Consider the following 23,564-nt stretch of genomic DNA (forward strand, 5'->3'; position numbering starts at 1 on the left):
AGAGACAACGGCTAAACTTTAGAGCACTAGTTTTTAACCCTTGTTTTCCCCAGAAATAGGCATCACATAGGGGTCTACAGATCCTATGTGAGAGACCTATTTAGAAAGTTCAGACTCCTTCAGGATAATTCTAATCTCTCTTCCTTACCCACCACTCACCCTCCAATTCAATGTCAGCTTGTTTCTGAAGTCCTCCAATGAACTGAAACAGCAACCACCCATTCACTTTTATCCAAAGGCTCAGAGAGAGACAGTTGCTATTATCCTAAGCTACCCTGGAGAGTTTCATCAGGAAAAATACAACATTCAGGAAGAATTAGCTCCAGTGGTACACACAACTCAAAGTCACAACCATGGCCCCACTCATCTACTTTCCTCTCCTTTCCTTATTTCTTTGTGACTCCTGACTTCTCTAACTTAACCTTCGCTCCAATGTACCATAAGAAGAGCAATGAAACATGGAGCAAACTAAACAACAAAATAAGCCATGTGTTTATACAATTAATTACAAATGCTTTATTCACAGGCATTCCTCTTGGATGCATTTGTGGCAGAATGTACCCCTCACCTTATGTTTATAAAGATCTTCCTGCAGTCCACACCTGACTACCACAGAGAATTGTACTGATGGTTATTAATCACTTCTCACCACTCCGACTTAAGAAACACAATCATTGAAAAATGTGCTTTTCATTAAGATATATACAGAAAGTTTCTCTTCTGCCAAACTCATTCTCAATCTTTTTTTTTTTTTTTTTTTTTTATTTCTTGGGCAGCCTGGGTGGCTCAGCGGTTTAGCGCTCCCTTCGGTTCAGTGCGTGATCCTGGAGACCCGGGATCAGGCCCGTCAGACTCCCTGTGTGGAGCCTGCTTCTCCCTCTGCCTGTGTCTCTGCTTCTCTCTCTCTCTCTCTCTGTGTCTCTCTCATGAATAAATAAATAAAATCTTTAAAAAAAAAAAGATTTTATTTCTTTGAGAGAGAGCACATGCATGATCAAGGGGAGGGGCAGAGGGAGAAGCAGGTTACCCCCCTGAGCAGGGAGCCTGACTCAACTTGGGGCTCAATCCCAGAACCCTGATATCATGACCTGAGCTAAAGGCAGATGCTTAACAAACTGAGCCACCCAGGCACCCCCTCATTCTCAATCTTGGATCACTAAATCTCTTCACCCTGGTTCTGCCACTGTTACATTTGACAAAAATGATTAGGTATCTTCTAGGAGTTAAAAGAACACAAGACTGTTCACAACCATGAAGCTCAGTTATTTCTGAATTCCGTCAACTCTCCCCTATCCCACCCAGTCCCTATAGAGCCATGCATGGTCTATTTTCTCTCCAGGAGCTGATGGTCCAGCTTTACTTCTTCTGAGTAGATGGAAATGAAAGAAAGGATATTAGCCAATGAGCTAATATTCTAGCTTCCAGAACCATGAGCCAATAAATTGGAAATGAAAGAAAGGATATTAGTCAATGAGCACTGATGACAATGTGGTGAAATTGGGTCTTGGAAATACCCTATATTTCTGATGCTTCTTGATTTTACTCTAGCTACTTGGGGATAAGTCTGTATAAGAAACCAGTCTTCCTACCTAAGTGCTTAGTCCAAGAAGCCAGGGGAGTAAATCTATTCAGTAATTTATCAGACTCTACAGTCCTACTTACGAACTTTGGTCCATCACCAAGAAAAACACAACCTCCTTTTAAGCAGGACTTCTCTTTCAAAACCATCCATCATCTTGTTCCTTTGTGGATTTTTTGAAACCATAAATAATGTTTATCTTAATTTAGGACAAGCAATGAATTTGCCACATAACTTGCAACTGCCAGTTTTTTATCTATCAGCAAGATCTCACTTAAATCCATAAAGTCCCTCAACCTATAAAGGTCTTCAAGGAGCCTGAATCTTTTAAAAATAGTATTTATTATTTCACATTAGATCTAATGAAGCATAAGCTGAGATTCTTTAAAGTACCACCATTTTACAGACATAATAGCTTCTTTTCTTTACAATAACAGGCCCAGTACTTCATCAACCTAGTCCTTGACTTACAGCTGAAAAATCAAAAGGTCTGTGTGAGCTGATAGAAGAGCACATCCTAGTCATGCCATGACCAAGGAACTAAAGCTGACATCAGCACTGTAAAAGCCAGTCTGCAGGAATGCTACTCTAAAGAAGGGGAATGAGTACTAAGTTAGATGAGGTTCTGGCTTCATTCTGCCAGATTTCAGTCTAAGAAACTCTGCTGAAGAGGTTCATTCTCTTCTACAATCCCCTTTTATGGAACAGAAGGCTGAAATTGAATCTTTATAAAAGAAATTAACGGCCTTTTCGTTTTTTCTTCATTTTTCCTCCAGCCACCTTGTTCCTGACACCAATAGCACCCTCCGTGTCATCGTTGTCCCCAGCGTCCTCCCGCGTACGTTTCTTCTTTTCTCCATGCTCCCTTAACTCCTGCAAGAAAAGAAAAGGATGGGAGTGAACATTACTCTCACTGCAAGTAACAAACACATCCTGGTCTCCTCTCCTTAAAATCAAACTCTAAGTAACTCTCTAATACTTCATATTAGCAAAGGGCTAAGACCAAAATTCCAATACACAAAAATGTTTATATGAAAATTAAAACAATAAGCTATTATTTTCACATGACAGGCCAGCAAAAATTTAAGAGGATGGTAACACCTCATATTGGTCAAGGTATGGAGACATCCCCATATATTGTTGTTCACAGGGCAAACTGCTATATCTTTTCCGAGAGGAAGGGCAGGAAATCTGGCATTCTATATGAATTTGAATTTTAACTGTATTTACTCCTCTGTCCAACAATTCTACTTCAAGGAATTTATTCTAAAGAAACAAAAAGCTGTGCATGCTAGAATGCCCAACATGGTACCAGTTAAAATACAAAACACGTGAAAAAGTATAAATATGCACTAAGGTAAAATCATGTTATATATTCATAACGGAATTCTCTGTAGCCACTAAGAAGTGATCACATGACTCTCTGTTAAAATAGAAAAATGTTAATCATATACAACTACGTAAAGATCTAAGTATGGCTGAAAAAAGAAAAATAGCCAAATGTTCTCTGTGCTGGGTGGCTTATATGCTTCATTTGTTATTTTAATCTTTTCTGTATTTTCTGAAATTCTTTCCAATGTACATGGAATACTTTTATAAACCAAAATACCAAAGAATTCCATGTGAGCAGAAAAATAAAACAAGCTCACACACCAGCTACTCAGAAAGCATCTCAGGGGCAGAGCTGCCTTATCCCTCAAACTGGAACTCTAGAGAACAGACAGTACTTGCTAGGGTTCTCTTCAGAATCTTCCCATCCATCCTACAACTATTATGACTACTACTTATTATTAGTAACTATGTAGTTCACATTAGCTTTATCTGGTGCCAAAAAAAAAACCCTTTTACAGTATCAATGTAATTATTATTCCCAATTTTCAGGCAAATAACTGATTCTGAGAGGTAGATGCATTGCCCAAACCTGCAATGTCCAATTCACAGTTGGGTCTTCTGATCTCAACTCCAAAGGTTTTCTTGCCACATGTGAAACATGAAGAGTGGCTGAGCATGTGGTCACTGTGGTCAGACTGAGTCCAAACCTTGACTCAAATTACCTACCATCTCCATATTTTAGTATGCTCATCCTAATTTTAGAATAAAATAATACTCAGTTCCTATGGTTCCTTCTGAGGATTAATACAACAGTGTCTAGGACACAGTTAACGTCATTTGCATTTAAGTTGATGAGAAAATAGGTTGCATACCATTCGGGCAAATCTCTGGGCTTCAGTCACACGTTCTGTCAGCATCATAACCTCATCATCCTGTGTTGGAAAGACAGGCAGTTTCTTCCCAATTAAGTGTTCTATGCGCTGAAAGAGTTCCACATCATACCTGAGGAAGGAAATGGCATGGCTTTGGTTGGCTGACAACGCAAATGTCTGTCCATTCCAAAAGTATACATTATGTGATATGATGCAACAAGAGCCAGTTTTAAACACTACTGAATTCATTATTACTCTTCAGAATACTGATTAGATGCAATCTTCTGTACACAGCCCACTAGATAATCACCCATCATATTCTTAGTCCCAGAAAAGTCCTGGTTACATAAAAATTTGTTCCTTTAGAAACAAAACCAAAATAATTACTCTAATACTTTTGAGTTGAGGGAAAGGTCACTGAGCTCCAGCTTCAGCAGCTGAAAGAAACAGCAGGGGGCTTCTTCCTCTGTTTCTATAATGCCAAATACTATACTAGATCCTTTACATATGGATCACCAATCTTCATTAAAACCCTGCTAGGTAGGTATTATTATTTCCATTTTACAAAAGATGAAAACAGCATGAAGGAGGTTAAATGTCTAGTAGAGATAATGGCAAAGTCAGGTGCCAAGTCAGAAGGCTCCAAAGCTGTTCTTTTCTCTCCATTGTTCTGCTCAACTCACTTACTGTGTGACAAAGGTGATAGCTTTTCCTGATCGCCCAGCTCGAGCAGTTCGACCCACTCGATGGATGTAATCCTGAAACAAAAAGCATAAATAAGTGTGAGTTATATAAAATACAAACAAAAAACTATGAACATAAAGTCTTATTGCAAACCTTTGAAAGAAAACAGATTCATGTTGAAACATGGAAAAATGGATTAGGCAATAGGTTGAGATAAATCTACTTCCTCTTCTCCTTGCAGCACCAAATTGGTTCTTTTTTCTTTTCTTTTACAAAAAGGCAAATCTAACGTGTATCTACATGGTCTAGAGAAAAACAGCAGTGGATCTAGAGGCAGACTTGGATCATGGCTCTGTCCTACTGTCTACACAACTGTCTGCAAGTCACACAGAGTCTCTGAATTGGTTTCTCTCTATAAAACAGGGCTAGAAATCCATGCCCAAACTCAGAGTCATTGTGAAAATCAAATGAGTTAAATACAAAGCCAATAGATATTAGTTGTTCTGAGGGCAATTCTGTCCTCCCCATGGAATATTTAGAAATGTCAACAAACCTACCTGGTTGACACAATGTCACCTGTGGGGAGAGGCCAGGAATGCCACTAAGCATTCTAAAATGCAAAAGACAGCCCAGCAAAGAATCTGCTGGCCCAAAATGTTAATGGTGCCAAGGCTGAAAAACCCTGAGATATGCTAAGAACCATAAGCTGATCATTCTAAAGAAATGAGACTGACAAGAATAGCATATGCTGCACCTACCCCTTTGGCTATAAGCCCCCAATACCTCTCTTTGGCTACCTTCATTCACATTAATATCACATTCTCAGGCAAGTGCAAGATAATGAGAATGAATAAATCAAGAATTTTCCCAGTTTTTGATAATTAATTGAGGGCAAAAATAAAATAAAATAATGTTGCAACTAAGGAGATATAAAAACATTCCATTAAGAAATACACTTTGGGGGTGCCTGGGTGGGTCAGTCGATTAAGCATCTGCCTTCAGCTCAGGTCATGATCCCAGAGTTCCCGGACTGAGCCCTGTGTCAGGCTCTCTGCTAAGTGGTGAATCTGCTTCTCCCTCTCCCTCTGCTCCTCTCCCAACTCACTCACTCTCTTTCAAATAAATAAATCTTTAAAAAAAAAAAAAAAAAAAAAAAGAAATACACTTTAGATACAATGGAGTATTATTCAGCTATAAAAAAAGAACTGAATCTTGCCATCTGCAACAAAAGATGGAGCCTATGGATATTATGCTAAGTGAAATAAGTCCAAGAAAGACAAATACTGCATGAGCTAATTTGTATGTACAATCTAAAAAGAAAACAACAACAAACTGAGCTCATGATACAGAGACTATATCTGATAGCTGCCAAAGGTGGGAATAATGGGGGTAGGGGATATAAAACTGGATGAAGGAAATCAAAAAACACAAACCTCAAGTGACAAAATAAGTCAGTCATGGGGCTGTAATGTATAGCATGGTGACTATAGTTAGTAACAGTCTATCACACACTTGAAAGCCACTAAGAGAGTACAGTTTAAAAGTTGTCATTCCGAGGGAAAAACAATTCGTACCCAAGTATAGTGACAGATATTAACTAAATTTGTAGCAATCAGTTTATGATATGTGCATATATCATATCATTATGGTATACAACTGAAACTAATGTTATATGTCAATTATACCTCAATTTAAGAAAAAGAAAGAAATACACTGAGACTAGAATGTCAGGTCAGCGACAGGACTCACCTTGGAATGGGTAGGAATGTCAAAGTTAACAACTACATCCACATGAGGTATGTCCAAACCTCGGCTTGCAACATCAGTTGCTAGAAGGATAGAACGAGCCTTTGCCTTAAACTTATTAAGGGATCCTAGGCGTTTGCTCTGAGATGATGAAAAGAAATGAAAAGAACTTTAATCTTGGAAAGTTAAGGAATCTTAGAATCTAAGTCATACACTCTAGGAACAATAAATTTAAGAACAGAGACACATTCACAGGTCAAAAGAAAACATAGAAGCAACAAAAAAATATTTAAGACTAAGGCTAGAAAAATACTAACATGAAATAATGAAAATTTAACATGATAAAGAGTAGAAACACCTGGGTGGCTCAGCAGTTGAGCAACTGCCTTTGGCTCAGGGTATGATCCTGGGGTTCCAGAATTGAGTCCCACAAAGGGCTACCTGCATGGAGCCTGCTTCTACCCCTGCCTATGTCTCTGCCTCTCTCTATGTATGTGTCTTTCATGAATAAATAAAATCTTAAAAAAAAAAAAAGAAAAAAAGCATGATAAAGAGTAAAAAATAATTTATTAAAAATCTTTTGAGACCAAAGAATCACTTATTACCACTAGGGCTGAATAAATCAACTCAAGAGCTTCCATATCAGACAAATAACTATGAAATCTTCTAATCTGGACCTTCTGCCGTCCTGAAAGGAGGAAGTGACCATCCAGAGCAACACTTTAAGGCCCATAAATCAAAATAATTCTAGGAGGATGCATTGACGTTGTTATTGTACAGACTTACTGCTCTATGTTTACTTTTCTCATGCCACCAGTCCACCACTAATGATGCCAAAGAATCTTTACCTGACTCATCTGTCCATGCAGGGGGATGGCAGTGAATCCAAGGTTTCGGAGTAGCAAAGCTGTTCTCTGAGTATTGTTACAGGTACTGCAGAATATCATAAAGGAGTTTCCAGCCAATTCATTAAGAATATAAACCAGGTAGGTATCCTAAGTTACAAAACAATGTGAGTGATTGAACCTGGAGGTCCTGGGCATATAAATTATGTAAGAGCCTAAGCCTATAGTTGTTTCCCAATTATCCAGACCCTAGCTGCCCATTTTGCATTCCTGAAGCAGTGTTATCATCTTTGTGAACCATGAATTTCACTTATAGCCTAAAGCCAAGCACAACTCCCTGTACCCAGCAACCAGGAAAAGCCTTTCCATCAAAGCACAAAACTAGGGTCCCAGGCCTATAAAAAAGGCACATCAGCAGCAGACAAAAGAAAAGCTACTTCAAGAATGGGTTGGAAAGGAATTACATCATTATTGTGGTTTAGCATGCTGTGAATTCCCGGAATGTTTGACTTTATCAGTGATAAATATAAGCACAGTATGTGCTCTAAAACAAACAGTAGCACAGCTCTTAGCTAATCATAAGTGGACACACTTTCAGATGCTTTGCTGAGGAAGGAGAGGGAGAGGCAGGAATGATCAAAGTAAACACTTCACCTTGAATTTAGAGGGAATAAAAAGATAATATTGCTGTAATTTCTCAACTGTCTGGTATTTGGAGGAAACAGCACACTTCACAGGATTCTTCAGTGCTGCTCGCTGAAGTTTTTGCACCTACAGAAAGAAAGCATGGAATAGTACACAGATTCCTAAATGCTCTATTTTTATTATTGTTATTGTTTTTATTACTTAATAAAGAAGAAAATGTTAAGTCCTAGAAAATTTCACCTTCTTGGTCATGGTAGCAGAGAAGAGAAATGTTTTCCGATCTCGGGGAATCACCTTGAGGATCTTGTCAACCTAAGACACAAAGAGGAAAAGGACAGCAATGTAACATTTACACTGGACACTGGCAAATGCTCTTTGTGAAGGAGACTGAGTACAAAACTAAAAGTATCCCTGTGGGAACTCAAAAATTCAATTCAATTCAGCTAAAATTTACTGAATATTACTTAAGATAATAAGTACTTATATTAAGTACTTTTTGATACCATCCCAGATGCTATCTTTAAAAATGTTATTCAGAGAAAAGAAGTTTAAATTAGAGTAGAGCCAATCTAAAGGAAAAGTGAAGAATAAATGTTCATCAACTAAGACATGATGACTGGGTCAGCTATGACAGAAAATAAAGACTTTTCATGAGAAAGATATACATCAAATCAAATGGAAAGGAAATCTATTGAAATTTCTCATGTCTGAAATCAAAATCAAACTACATTCTAGAGAGGATGCTGAGGCACTGACAATGTGAGGAGCACCAAGAATGAGAAAAGGTGGCAGAGATGTTTAGCTGATGCTGATACAGGATTCCAGATAAAGTAGGTGTGCAATGAACCAAATTTTGAAACAGGGCACTTGAGATGCCCAAAGAGGAAAAAAGAAATTGAATGCTCACTTCTGTCTCAAAATCCATATTCAATATTCGGTCTGCTTCATCCATGACCAAGTATTTGAGAGCTCTTAAGTTGAAACCTTTTGTATTTTCCAAGTGGTCAATCAATCGACCAGGAGTTGCTATCAAGAAATGTTGGGGAAAAAAAAAAAAGAAAGAAACGTTGGGGGAAAAGGTCAATATTTAAGGACAAGGACAAGAACAAAAAGAAAGTTACCAACCACCGCACTCCCCCAAACCCCAATTTTCAGAAATTAAAAAAATTAAACAGAATCGCAAAAATCCTTTCTTCAAAGTCTTTCCGCACAAATAAGTTACGCCCAACATCAGTAGATTTCCTCCAATTTATTATCACCAGTGCCTTTAACCTTTGTCAATTACTCACCTATTACTATGTGTGGTTTTTTGGCCAGGGCCAGAGACTGGGACATTGAATCAATTCCACCTACAATTACAGCTACAAAAACAAAAAAAAATTTATAGAAGAGAGATCCTTTATTTTTTCCATAGTTCACTGAACATCTTTTAAAGTCAGTGCTAGATTTCTACTTAAATTTTTCTTCCTATATAACTTTCCCCAAAGTTAAAATACCAAATTGGCTCTTAAGGTCAATGAACTCATGTTAATGATACTTCCTTCTATTCTCCTTTAACACTCATTCTAAACTTGTAAAGAAACTGTGATTCTTCTCCTCTTAGTCACTTACCACTTTGCACACCAATAGAAGACCCCAGGGCTTCAAATTGCTCTGAAATCTGAAAGGCCAACTCTCGAGTGGGCGTGAGAACTAAGGCAAACAGACGCTGGGGCGTCTCCAGCAGTGCATTCAGAATGGGCAAAGCAAAAGCCCCTGTTTTTCCGGATCCAGTTTCTGCCAGCCCGATGATATCACGACCTAGGAAGAAAAAGAAAACATCTAACAGCAAAGATATACTCTTTGCATTATTTCCATATTTTCTACAATGATCCAATGTGGGCACAAATAGACAACGAATAAACATTTGATGAAGTGGAGGGAGAGAGAGGCTGAGCAGGAAGAAGACATGGTCTCTGTCCTAGATAAGCTCAAAATCTGGGAGTGACATATACAAAGACTGTATGATGTGATAAGGGCTTTAAGATAAGCCCCTACAAAACAGAGTTAAAACACAAAGGAAGGAATAACTTAGAGCCCAGAGGAGTCAGGAAAGGCTAACAGAGGTGATGGGTAAATCAAATCTGGAAGTAAGCAAAGGAAAGGAAGGACATTCCTATACCAGGACAGAGGACGGAGGCTTTGAAGAACACAGCAGGTGCAGGGAGAGTGAGAAGTACAATGTAACCAGAACACAGAAGTGTTAAGGAGGGAAAGGGAGAAGAATGACTCTAGAAAGGAAACTCATAAGCCATGCTAGGGAGTTCTGATGTCTTCCTTTAAGAGGGAGGAACTGAAGAATTTTAAGCAGGGAACATCAAGATCAATGTTACTCCTCTGGAAGATAAACCCTAGGCCTGATGGCATAAGGAGCCAAGGAGCTCAACAGTACAGGCCATTTCCACTGCTTCTTCTGAGGGAAGAATGCCATAAGTAATCCCTTAAAAAGAGGTCCCCGGGGTTTGTTATCACCAATCAAGCTACAACTATAAAATTTGGAAATTAACTCCCAAAACAAGACCCCCATATCTAGGCTGGTGGGCTGCAGCTCAAAACATAGTTGTGCACTGTAACAGCACCCACTGGGAATGCTTCCTACTGAAAATGCCCTCTCGTTGATGCTCACATTATTCCTTGATTGTGTATAACTGCTTGGATTTCCTTACCTAGAGATTAATCCTAAAATAAACTCCTTCTCTCTGAGATTAGCTGAACATGACTCTTCCTTAAGATCTAAAATGACCTAAACAAACAGAAGGGGAAACACACAGGAAAATGAGAGCTCAGTTAGGATACTGGGGAGTTATGATGGTGGTCTGAACTAAGGGAAGGCCATGAGGACAGAAATAAGTGAGATGTAGAAAGTAATGCAAGAAAATGTAGTTGACACATGGGCTTCTAGATTGGGGAACTCAAAGGCCATAAATTGACATCAGGGATAAGGGCTTACAGAAAATTAGTTCTGGTGAGGAAAACAATGACTCTGGTCTGAACATAGGGAACTTGAGGTTTATGCAACAGGCTCAGAGAGAAATATCTAAAAACGAGTTGGACATACTTGTTTGGAGCACAGCAGAGAAGGTAGGCTAGAAACACAGACATGGGAGCCATGAGCATCCTAACAGTGGTACTACCCTAAGGGCAGATGCATTAGAATCATCTATAAGACTTTTATATGTATACACGCCAGGGTCACACATGTAGAAACTGTTTCAGTGGGTCTAGAAATCTCTATTGTTTTATTGTTTTACAAGTTCCACAGGTGATTCTGGTGACCACTGACTGAGATTCACTGATGCAGACAGTGTTAAAGATTCAGGATTGGATGAGAAATCTTACTAGTGTTTTAGAATGAGAAAAAGAGTAACGATAGAATTAACATTGCAAAGAAAAAGGAACCAGAAGAAACTGAGAACGAATAGTTAGAAAGACAAAGATACAGAGACAAAGACATAGAGACCTGTGTCTCTGCCTCTCTCTCTCTTTTTGTCTCTCATGAATAAATAAAATCTTTAAAAAAAAAAAGAAGAAAATACTGACTTGATATTGAAAAGAGAGGAGAGTGAGTGATATCAAATAGAACAGACTCCTCAATATCCGTCTCTTAGACATTAATGACTTAAACTGGGATCAGTCACGCCAGATCAGTCACTGCATATTCTAGTGAATGCCACCCTTCACCCTTCTAAACAGCAACATCAATGCTTTCCATATAAAAGTACGGGTGTAGAGACACCTGGGTGGCTCAACAGTTGAGCATCTGCCTTTGGCTCAGGGCATGATCCCCGTCCAAGGATAGAGTCCTGCACTGGGCTCCCTGTGAGGAGCCTGTTTCTCCCTCTGCCTATGTCTCTGTCTCTCTCTGTGTCTCTCCTGAATAAATAAATAAAATCTTAAAAAAAAAATTACAGGTGTAGAGGTGAATTATAAGTCAGACCAGACAATCGAATAACTTTGTAAAGGTCACAGAAACAAATGACAATATAGGGATAAAATTTCTCCTTCATTTACTAACTTTAAGGTTCCTCTTGGTTGTAGGGTAAGTGACAATGGACTACAATAGCATACACCTACTTGTGAGCTAAGGGCTTCCAAAGCTTTTTATTCCCCAACTCTGGGGTTTCTGCCCTCCCTGCTGGGGTACAACAAGCCTTCTGGAACAGGGGGAAAAAAAAGAAAGAAAAAAAAATTAGAGGGATCTCTCCTCCTTTTCTGTCAAAAGAAATCTTAAAATTTCAGAAGAAAGGAGTATACAAGAAAGATTTAGGGAAGTAAGGGAGTTTAAGTCTCTCAATTCACATGGCTCTGAGCAATGCCCACTGCCAGCAGGTAAGGCCTGCACCTGTACTGCTTTTAGTTCTCTATAATCTCTTCAAAACAATATTCACTTTGTTGAGACTAATTTTTCTCTATTATTTCCTTTCTTCCTCTCACAACCCCTAAGCCTTTCCAGTGGTACTATCTGTGTAGAATACACACCCCATAAGGGCACAATAAATCCATTCACCTCGGCCACATTGCCAACACCTAGCACACTGCATGGCATGTGGCAGCTTTTCAAAAAACTGTCTGAAATTCCTAGAGGACTGTGAATGATCTCTGAATTAGAAATAAACTTAATACATGAAACGGATGGGAAGAAAAGCATCCTCAAAAACAATCAAAAGGGGCACCTAGGTGGCTCAATCGGTTAAGCATCTGCCTTTGGCTCAGGTCATGATCTCGGGGTCCTAAGATCCAGCCCCACATGGGGCTCCCTGCTCAGCGGAGAGCCTGCTTCTCCCTCTCCCTCTGCCTGCCACTCCCCCCTCTCTCTCTCAAATAAATAAATAAATAAATAAATAAATAAATAAATCTTGTTTAAAAAAAATCAAAAGACTTTGTTCTCTCCATTGTAACACCGTGTTACAGGGCCAAGAACGCAAGCTTTTCTGCTAGGACATCCTATATTCAAATTCTAGCTCCACAAAATAGTTATGTGACTCTAGTCAAGGTACTTAATCTGCTGACCTTCAATTTCACCAATAAAATAATCATTCCTGCCTTTCAGAATCATTACAAGGCTTAAGAACAATGGATATACCCAGGACTCTGTAACTTTGTGGAAAGGGACACCTTTAATAGTACTCAAACTAAAATTTTAAAGCTCATTTAATAGAGAAAAGAAAAACTTTGTTAGATTATTTAAACCTCTTGCTTAGGGCCAGTGTGTATAGGTGTTTTTATTTATTTTTTTTAATTTTTATTTATTTATGATAGTCACATAGAGAGAGAGAGAGAGAGAGAGGCAGAGACATAGGCAGAGGGAGAAGCAGGCTCCATGCACCGGGAGCCCGACGTGGGACTCAATCCCGGGTCTCCAGGATCAGGCCCTGGGCCAAAGGCAGGCACTAAACCGCTGCACCACCCAGGGATCCCTGTATAGGTGTCTTTAATGAAGCATTTGTAAATTGCTCATTAGAATGAGATAAGCTCAAGAATAAGAATAATGACATTTTGCATGATGATTATGTCAATCACAGTACTCAGTTCCTAGTAATCTTTCACTGACTCCTATCTTCTCTGCATTCAATACAAACTTTTTACTGAAAACATTATGAATAATTTCAGAATTACCACCACCTAATTTGGGTTCCTTCTGCAAACACATTCTATAGAGTAAGCAAGAAAATGCCAGAATGCACCAACCCTTCTTTTTGCTCTTTGAAAGCAACTCCAGTAGTGCTGACTGCCGAAACATCTTCCTCGTTCGTGGCCCTTGTAGTCCTTATTCTCCTAGCTTCTCTAAACAAGTTCAAAGTGTTTACTATCACCTCCCTGAAACACTCTCCCTTACCTAATTTGTATGAAATTGTACTCTCACGATTTTCAACCCTCTACTGATCATCCACTTCTCCCCTCTCTCATCTCTTGACCTTACCTGGCAACCTCACCCATGTCCAGTTTCAGCTACAACTTCCCTTTGGACATGGTCTGTAGCCAGTTCTGGCCTCTTAAGCAAGCTCTAATCCCTAGATTCCAACTGTGCATTAGTCAATTCTATCTCTTTGATGCCTGAAATCAATTATTTCCAACCGAAATCTTCTTCCCTAAAATTATTCTTCCTCCTATGTTCCTTTTTACACCAGTAATATGTCCTAAACACACAGGCAATAATCTTAGATTTCCCTACCTCTTGCTTTCCATTAACAAATTCGTTATAAAACCATGATGATTCTTTTTCTATCATTTTCTCTTTTTCATTCTCACTACCACTATCCTATCCTTTATTTGTTGCCAAAACTACTGCAAGGCCATCCTAACTGGTCTCCCAGCCTCTGGTGCCTCATCTCTAAACTACCTTTCAAAGCTATGAGATTAATATTCCAAGAATACAACTCTAAGGATTTCATTCCCCTGCTAAAAAATAATCTCCCAAGGCACTCCACGGCCCATGGAACAAAGACCAAATTCCTTTACTCCGCATTTAAGTCTGGCATAATCTGGCCCCAATGATCTACTAATCTTTCTCTCCATTCTCTGTTAAGTATGCGCAGGCCTGCACATATGCCCATGTTTTCCAGCCTCCTTAGTTTTTTTTTTTTTCCATGCTGTTCTCTATGCCTAGAAACTCCTCCCTGCCATCATACATGAATGTCTAAATTGTATCCAGTCTTCACAGTTCAGCTCAAATGTCTTTCCAACCCTCCCAGCCAAAAACTAAAGTTTTCTCTAATCCATTCCAATGAGTAATAAACTATTCTCCCTCAGTGCACTTGGAATATAACTTTATGTCCCTTGTAATAGATTTATAATTACCTCCTTACTAGTCTCCAAGTTCTTGGAGAGGGCTGAATCTTAACTTCTGTGCCTTATATTTACAACAGATACACACTATTTATGGAAGGACCAAGTGGAATTTCACAGAGTAAGTTTAATTACTTTTCCACATGACAGCTCTTCAAATCCTGAAGCCAATTATCAGATCCCACCCAGCTCCACTCTTCAGAACGCACTCAGCTCCTTTAGCTATTTAGGACTATTCTTTTTTTCTTTTTTAAGACTTCATTTATTTGAGAGAGACAGAGAGCATGCAAGCCCAATATCCAAAGGAGACACAACTACAAATGCCAGGCACTGCTTAAACATTCTACTGTCAATTTAAAAATTGAACAAGTCTTGTTGGTTTTATTTCCATGTTTCTCAAATCTGCAGTCACCTCTCCCTAGCTAAAATCCAAAACCTCTCTATCCCAGATTACAGGGAGATAAGTAAGATAAGTGGAGAACAGCAAAGGGAGAGAAAGAATCTGAAGCTGACTCTGCACTAAGCATGGAGTCACACAGGGCATGTAGTCCTACTTGGAGCTCAATCCCAGGACCACAAGAGCATGACATGAGACAAAATCAAGAGTAGTAAGCTCAACCAACTGCCCCGTTTAGAACTATTCCTTTTTTCTTCTTCTTTTTTTTTTTTTTTTTAAGATTTTATTTATCTAGTTGACAGAGGAAGAGAGAGAAGACAAGCAGGCAGAGTGGCAGGCAGAGGGAGAGGGAGAAGCAGGCTCCCCACTGGGCAGGGAGTCTGATGTGGGGCTCAATCCTAGGACCCTGAGATCATGACCTCAACCAAAGGCAGACACTTAACTGACTGAGCCACCCAAGCAACCCAGGACTATTCTTGATACTATACCACATCCAGTACCACTCAGTTGGTCCCTCAAAACTGATCCCCAGAACTAAGCATAATATTCTAGGTGTGTTCTAATCAGCACAAGGCACTTTTCTCTCTCTAGAGCTAGTTCAGAAGTTCCTAACATGGGATATGCGGGAGAGGAATTCAGGGTGAGGGGGTAAATTCTATGTAAAGATACATTTATACATTTTTTCCTGGGGAAAAAAACCTTAATGTAGCTATGATTATACTCATTTTCTCTAAGGATCTTAATGAATTTCAGTTAACACTGCTGGGCCTCTTTTACCACCAATCCTAATCCTGTGAAGCTGGACTTCAGGAATATAAAAGCAGCACTTTACCCTTACTCCTAGAAAGTTTATCCTGTTTCGATCCCACTAGTCATCAACCAATGTTAGCCATTCTTCTGAAAATTTGATAAATATGTCTCACAAAGCAAGATCTCTCAACTCCTCTAGATACCAACAGATATTCCAGGCACTCTTATGTAAATCTGCATTTATTAACTCATAATATCTTTTTTTTTTAAGATTTTATGTATTTATTCATGAAACACACAGAGAGAGAAGCAGAGACATAGGCAGAGGGAAGCCCGGTGTGGGACTCCATTCCAGGACCCTGGGATCACAACCTGAGCCAAAGGCAGATGCTCAACCACTGAGCCTTCCAGGTTGCCCCTTGACTCATAATTTCTAACAGGTTTCTTGTTAGTACACTTTAATCCAGTGCTTCCTTAAAGTCAGCATCTATTGCAAACAACAAATCGCCTTGTAGAAAGTAACCTTAGAAGATAGAAGAGCATTACTTTTCCAAAGCCAATAAGCCACAAATTTTGTATCTTTAGAGATCATGTCTTTGTTTTTAATATTTTATTTATTTATTCACGAGACACAGAGAGAGAGAGAGAGAGAGAGAGAGAGAGACAAAGGCAGGAGGAGGAGAAGTAGGCTTCCACGCAGGAGCCTGATGTGGGAATCGATCCTGAAATTACAGAGACAAAGGCAGACGCTCAACTGCTGAGCCACCCAGGAGTCCCTAGTGATCATGTTTTTATATCACTTGAGCTACACAAGAATAGCTTTCAAAAGTAGTAAAGGATTTAATTGAGTGCAATTTCTTATTATACCTGTAGTAAGCCACATATTTCATTTCAGCCTACCTTGTAAGGCCAAAGGAATAGCTTCAATCTGGATCTTTGTGGGCTTTGTCCATCCCAACTGGTCACAAGCTTCACACAACACATCTGTCACACCCTTAGAATTCAGAAAAACACACTTAGGCAAAGAAGAACACACACACTTGCCTCCCTGCTAATTAAACGACTGTCAGAACCACCTTGCGGGTGACGTGGGCATCCCTTACCCTTTGATTCAAAGAGTACTGAGCCTGCTCGGTCTCCTCCTTTATTACGCGCACTAGGAGATCGCGCCTCAAGACGTGGCACTTTCCAGAGAAAAGCCAAGTTCTTCACATGTATTATTAGTTCATGCAATCCTTACAATTCTGTGAAGCACTTATTATTACCCCCAATCTACAGATGTGCAAAGTGAGGCACGGCGAGGTAACATCCCCTAGTAAGTGACTGGGTCGGAATCCAAACCCGTTTCATCTTACTCCGAAGCCCAAGACTTTGGCAGGAGTACAAGCTCCTCCGGGCAAATACAGACGTCGCCACACCAAGGTGGAGACAGACGCAAAGGGGGACCCTCAGGGATGGGCAGCCTCCCACCGTTCAAACCCGGGGGCCTAGGGGCAGCGTCCGAAACCCAAGCCAGGCCCAGCTGCTTTTGTACACCACCAGCCGGGATGCGAGGCAGCTGGACTCCGCCTGAGCCTGCTGCCAGCAAAACAAAGAGAAGCCGGCGCCATCCACGCTCACCAGATCTTTGAACGTTTTCGTTTCCTCCTCCTGCACCGCCGGCTGAGGCTCTTCAGCCGGAGAATCGTGCTCCTCGGGCGCCGCCATGTCTACCGCGGACTCCGGAAGTGCGTCGGCGGCGCGCGGGATGCTGGGAAATGTAGTTTTAGTCTCCCCGGCCAGCATGTTCTGGGCGCCCCCCTGCGAGCTCTCTGGGATTTGCCGGCCCGGGGTGGGGGGCGGGGCGGGGTGTGGCTTAGCGGAAACTTGTTTTTTGTTTTTTGTTTTAAAAAAGGGGACGGAGGGATCCCTGGGTGGCGCAGCGGTTTGGCGCCTGCCTTTGGCGCAGGGCGCGATCCTGGAGACCCTGGATCGAATCCCACGTCGGGCACCCGGTGCATGGAGCCTGCTTCTCCCTCTGCCTGTGTCTCTGTCTCTCTCTCTCTCTCTCTCTCTCTCTGTGACTATCATAAATAAAAAAAAATTAAAAAGGGGACGGGATAGCTATAAACGTGTGGACTTGTAAAATGTAGCCGAGTGCAGAAGGGGCTGATGCCATGGGCCTCCTATCTGTCGTTTAGGACCCTTTATAGAAACTTTCTCCACCTCTCACACCTGTTATGTTCCTTGCTTTTCTAACCATAGAGCTTTGAACAGGTTGATACCACAATACTATTTATTATAATTGTTTCATTCATTTATTCAATAATATTTCTTTAGAGCCTACCATAGGCTAGGGCTACATTAGATGTCAAGTGAACAAGACAGCATCCCCTGCTGTCATGGAGAAGACAGACAATAAAATGATCACAGATAATGTCAAATGGTGAAAAATGCTATGATGTAACAAATAGAAATAAGAATGGTAGAGCGTAATGGGGAGAGTGGGTTGTGGGAATAACTGTGAGATCCAGCAAGACCTCTGACAGGCAGTGATAGTTGAGCTGAGACCTCAGTGATGAGAAGAAGAAAGTCCCTTCAAGAGCCCAGGGGACAATATTTCAGACTTAAGGAATAGCAAGTGCAAAGGCCCTGAGGGAATATAGCCAATGAGGCTGTTCTGGAAAGCAATCTGCCACTACTAATGCAAATTAATTTATTTTATGTTGCATGCCCTATGTCCAGCAAGCACACTCTTATGGTCCAGCATGCAGGTTCACATGGGATCATGGTATTCACTGAATCATTATTCTGGAGGTGGGGAGTTGGAGGCAACTGGTGTCCATCCTTGCAAGAGTGGACAGTTAAAATGTGTTCACATGGGGCACCTGGGTGGCTCAGTCAGTAAAGCATCTGCCTTTGGCTCAGATCATGATCTCAGGGTCCTGGGATGCAGCCCCACATTAGGCTCTTTGCTTCTCCCTCTCCCTCTGTGCTCTCATTCTCTCTCAAATAAGTTTAAAAACTTTAATAAAAATAAAATATTAATTAATTAATTAATTTAATAAAAATAAAATGTGCTCGCGGTATGACCAAATGTGCCTACAACAATATGGCTGGATCTCAAAAACCTAGTGCAGAGTGAGAAAAGCATAAAATATGTCATGTACTTTTTTTTAAAGATTTTATTTACTAATTCATGAGACACACAGAGAGAGAGGCAGAGATATAAGCAGAAGGAGAAGCAGGCTTCCTATGGGAAGTCCGATGCAGGACTTGATCCTAGGACCCCAGGATCATGACCTGAGTCAAAGTCAGATGTTCAACCACTGAGCCACCCAGGCGCCCCGTCATGTACATTTAAAATACATGCCCACAAAATATCACTTTCTGCTGCAGCACATACACAGGGAAAAATACACTTTAGACATTTGAGATTGGTGATCTGTGGAGCAAGCAGAATTGGAATAAAATTGGGAACTGGGGAACAGGGAATAAAGGAGAATACATATACAAAGCAAAAGAAGGGACTTCTGATGACAATGTGTCTCTATCTGAGAATTGTCAGTTCAATCCCCTGTGCCTGAGGTCCTTTCCACTGCCACGCTGCAAAAAGGTCCCAATTTAGGAATCATGTTGGTGTCTGCAACCACAAAAAGTCAGAAGGGTACAGTCAGAGGAGTAGGATTGGTAAGACCCTGCAGGGGCCCTGTAATAAAAAAAATCTTGGGGTTGGATGTTATCCTGAATACAAAACGAAGCCACTGGAGGGTGCTGAGCAGAGAAGCAACATGATCTAACATATTTAAAATATCACTCTGACTCTTTATGAAGATAGATTGTAGAGAAGAAAGGATGGAAAGAAACTTTCTAAGAAGCCAGAGGTGATCTTCTTACCCTCAGCTCTAAGCATACTCCATGAATGCTACCTGGATGAATTATAGCTTAGCAAAGCATTGAGGTTGAGTATGATGGCAGATCAAAAAGGACTTCACTGGTTGTTTGCTGAGGAAGTGAAGTTGTTTCTAGCTTTGAAATTACATCCTGCAGAATATACTGGGGCCTTCAGTCTTTTTAGGAGAGAAGGAAAAAAATAGAGAAGACACACACTGCATAAAACAACAGGTCACCCTGAAATTGGTTCCATTTGCATGTGCTTGTGCCAACAGTCTGAGGCACTCCAGCTCTCCGTTCAGCTCCCTACTCCTGCATGCTCTCTGTTTTCCCAGGACTGGGGATTAGGCCACTCTAGGTGATTTCCCAAGTGGGTAATACTCTTTGGGATGAGAAGAAGTTTACTTATCCCAGAGAAAGTCTCCCAAACTGCTCTGGCTCTTCCTCTCTCTGTACTGTGCTCTGTAGACTTGCTAGAAATGTTGGATGCTTTGTTTGACAAATGAGAAACCCAAGTCCAGAGGGTGAAGAGAAATGTCACACAGCAAGGTAACAAGAAACAAAGAGTAGAACCCAGGCCTCCAGGACCCAGCCAGTGCTTTTACTGCAGAGAACATTGTCTTCCATGATCACAGCAGCTTTCTCCTGTGGGGTCACGCTCAGAATTCCTCTGCCACCCCGAGTTTTCTGTAAGAACAACAACAGAGCAGCTAAGTACTTATTCAGCTTCCCTTAGACACATTTTCTGATTTCATTTAGGAGGGGAATAGGGAATGAAAAGTGCTGAGGGAAGCTGGAAGCACCCACTGGAAAAGAAGTGAAGCTAGAGGCCTGGCCTGGACCCAGATGGGAACAATTGGAAGCACTATAAAATTGTATATCATATAGGGTCTAGAGTTACCCAAGTTTTGTTCAAATGTCTTACAGGAAAGAAAAAAAAAATCACACAGAAGATTTCTGGGGATCTGGTGCTGCTCTGAAGGAGAATGGATTAAAACTACTATAAAATAAACTGTCCTGTTCAGCCAAGCAAAAACCTCTTCTGTTTGTTTTTGGATAACTCAGACATCAGCTATTTTTAAAACTTCTTCCCATGCCAGTGTCCCCAAGGTGCAAAGGGACACCAAGAGGCCACTGCACAGTGGCGGTGGCAGCGACCTGGTGGCACCATTCCATGGTCCAGGGTGTGCCGGCAAGCTTTGGGCCTCAACCAGCACCCATCTCAGTGACAGGATTCATGTCACACTGGCAGGATGACCACAGAGGTTCCCACAGAGGAGAGCCTGCATCAGCTGCGAGAATCAGCTGCTTTTGACAATTCCTACCAGGTCTGGTGTCATTTGGATATTTATATTCTAGTCGTAGATATAATAGAATCCATTCTAGTAACCGAGCAGTGTCATATCCTCTACTTTAGAACAATGAGGAAGGTTGAAGAGGAAATCTAAATAAACTCTCAAAATGATGAGAGGGAAAAGCAAGTCTGAAACAATATACTGGGTCCAGAAAGAGAGAGGGCAAAGTGACTGGCCCCACCTTACTCTCAAAGGTCTTCACAGGCCCTAGGCACTCCTGCCTTCATAGGCCCCTTTTTTCTGCACACAAAAAAGTTACTAAAAATTACATTTCAAGGCTGTGTTAGTATAAGGACAAATATATAAATATTACCATATTAAGATAGTTTCTTCGATGTGAAAGTTCTTTTTTTTCCTTTTTTTTTTTTAAGATTTTATTTATTTATTCATGAGAGGCACAGAGAGAGAGGCAGAGACACAGGCAGCGGGAGAAGCAGGCTCCTGTGGGGAGCCCAGTGCAGGGCTTGATCCCAGGACCCTGGGATCACGACGTGAGCCAAAGGCAGATGCTCAACCACTGAGCCACCCAGGTGCTCCCTTTATTTTCCTTTTGATTTTAGAAGAAGATAAAACCTTTTTTAGGTGGGCCGCTGAAAGTATTGTTGGCTCCAGGCACGGTGGCCACTGCACTTGGCAGATAAGGGAAGTGGTGGTGACAAAGCTTTCAGCAGGTCAGGGACACTGGGCTGCTCTGGGATAGGAGCAAGTCAGGACAGCAGTGGATCCTGGACGAAATGTGAAGTGAGTCCCCAAACTTAGAAATAAGACTTCTGCAGAAGACACAACAGAGAATCCATTGTTCATCAGTTTCAGCTGAGAATCCTCCCAGAAGTCGCATTCCCTGTAGTCTATTGTGGAGAAAGCTCCCTTTCTGTTCTGAACTTGTCCTGTATTCATCAAGAAGGAACCAGTGCCACATTTAATCAGTCAGAAAATTATCTTTGGGGCCCCTGAGTGACTCAGTTGGCTAAGCGCCTGCCTTCGGCTCAGGTCCTGATCCTGGGGTCCTGATATCAAGCCCCATATCAGGCTCCCTGCTTGGTAAAGCCTGCTTCTCCCTCTGTGTGCTCTATCAAATAAAGAAATAAAATCTAGAAAGAAAGAAAAGAAAGAAAGAAAGAAGAAAGAAAGAAAGAAAGAAAGAAAGAAAGAAAGAAAGAAAGAAAGAAAGAAAGAAAGGAGAAAGAAAATTATCTTTTAACTTACAAATCAAAATCTGCTATGAATGTATATGTTCAAGAGAAGAGGCACACAGATGATTGCTACAATGAGAGAAACAGAAGAGAACCATGTGTACCCAGCATCCAGAAGACAGAGAGTTAACAAATTAGTTACATAACCAATCCAAGCCTAGAGGAAGAAAGAAAGCTAGTCCCAGTTGTTTGCTAATGTCTTCTTTTTGCTTTGGTTTGAAAAGCTTCTTAAAATACAAAGGAATCTGTATTTGTTTTTGTTTGTTTGTTTGTTTGTTTAGTAAATAGTCTCAAACATTATGTCAGGATCCAGACATCAGGATCCAGGAGTAAGCACAAAACCTGTGCTCCAGTTGAGGAGACAGCCTGTTTAAAAAATAAGAAGAAAGAGGGGCTCCTGGGGGGGATCAGTCAGTTAAGCGTCCAACTCTTGATTTCAGCTCAGTACATGAGGTGAGTCCTGGGATGGAGCCCAGCGTCAGGCTCTGCTGGAGATTCCTCTCCCTCTGCCCCTCTCTCTTGCTCACTCACAAGCATGCTGTCTCTCTCAAATAAATAAATAAATCTTAAAAAAAAAATAAAAGAGAGAGAAAAAGAAGAAGAAAGAAAGAAGAAAGAAAGAAAGAAAGAAAGAAAGAAAGAAAGAAAGAAAGAAGAGAGAAAGAAAGAAGAAAGAAAGAAAGAAAGAGAAGAAAGAAAGAAAGAAAGAAAGAAAGAAAGAAAGAAAGAAAGAAAGAAAGAAAGAAAGAGGGATCCCTGGGTGGCCCAGCGGTTTAGCGCCTGCCTTTGGCCCAGGGCGCGATCCTGGAGACCCGGAATCGAATCCCGCGTCGGGTTCCCGGTGCATGGAGCCTGCTTCTCCCTCTGCCTATGTCTCTGCCTCTCTCTCTCTCTGTGTGACTATCATAAATAAATGGAAAAAAAAAAAAAAAGAAAGAAAGAAAGAATCCTCACAGTCAGGTGGGACTTGAAAACAGAACAGTTTTCACACAGTTTTAGACACAAAAAAGTAATCACAAGTGAGATGAATGGTTCTAAGGAGAAAAGCAAGGGGATGACTTAACCTTTATCTGTGAATCATGGATGTTTTCCCTGCAGAAGTGACTTTTAAACTGAGACCTGGAATTGACTAGTTGTGTGGGAATAAGGAATGGCTTTATTTATTTCTTTTTAAGATTTTATTTATTCATGAGAGACCCAGAGAGAGAGAGAGAGAGAGAGAGGCAGAGACACAGGCAGAGGGAGAAGCAGTCTCCAAGCAGGGAGACTGAGGTGGGACTCAATCCCGGGCTCCCTGCATGGAGCCTGCTTTTCCCTCCGCCTGTGCCTCTGCCTCTCTCTCTGTCTCCTCTCTGTGTATTCTCATGAATAAATAATAAAATAAAAAAAAGATGATGATTTAGGATAAAGCTGGCAGTATAGAGAGGGATCTGAATATCTGGGACCCTATAGGCCATGAAAAGGATCT

The 23,564-nt window shown here is 40.9% G+C and overlaps 1 protein-coding gene across 1 annotated transcript; it reads right to left on the reverse strand.

Moving 5' to 3' along the window:
* Window positions 1-1,902: 1,902 nt before the first annotated feature.
* On the reverse strand, window positions 1,903-17,452 carry DDX47 (DEAD-box helicase 47). Its single transcript, XM_077871013.1, has 12 exons — window positions 17,296-17,452; window positions 16,576-16,669; window positions 9,315-9,503; window positions 8,993-9,064; window positions 8,611-8,729; window positions 7,944-8,015; window positions 7,713-7,829; window positions 7,062-7,208; window positions 6,217-6,354; window positions 4,471-4,541; window positions 3,784-3,913; window positions 1,903-2,452 (listed from the first exon to the last, which is right to left on the reverse strand). Exons 1-12 carry the CDS (start codon window positions 17,380-17,382, stop codon window positions 2,318-2,320), a joined length of 1,371 nt encoding a protein of 456 aa, XP_077727139.1. The 5' UTR covers window positions 17,383-17,452; the 3' UTR covers window positions 1,903-2,317.
* Between the last annotated feature and the right edge of the window lie 6,112 nt (window positions 17,453-23,564).

The sequence above is a fragment of the Canis aureus genome, chromosome 25 (genome assembly GCF_053574225.1).
Source record: "Canis aureus isolate CA01 chromosome 25, VMU_Caureus_v.1.0, whole genome shotgun sequence".
Lineage (NCBI taxonomy): Eukaryota > Metazoa > Chordata > Mammalia > Carnivora > Canidae > Canis > Canis aureus.

Coding starts and splice junctions, on each gene's coding strand:
- DDX47 (XM_077871013.1), bottom strand. CDS start 17,382: ATGGCGGCGCCCGAGGAGCACGATTCTCCGGCTGAAGAGCCTCAGCCG. Junction 9,065..9,314: donor TTCTATTGGTGTGCAAAGTG/GTAAGTGACTAA, acceptor TTGTTTTTGTAG/CTGTAATTGTAGGTGGAATT. Junction 2,453..3,783: donor CCCAGAGATTTGCCCGAATG/GTATGCAACCTA, acceptor CTTTTCTTGCAG/GAGTTAAGGGAGCATGGAGA.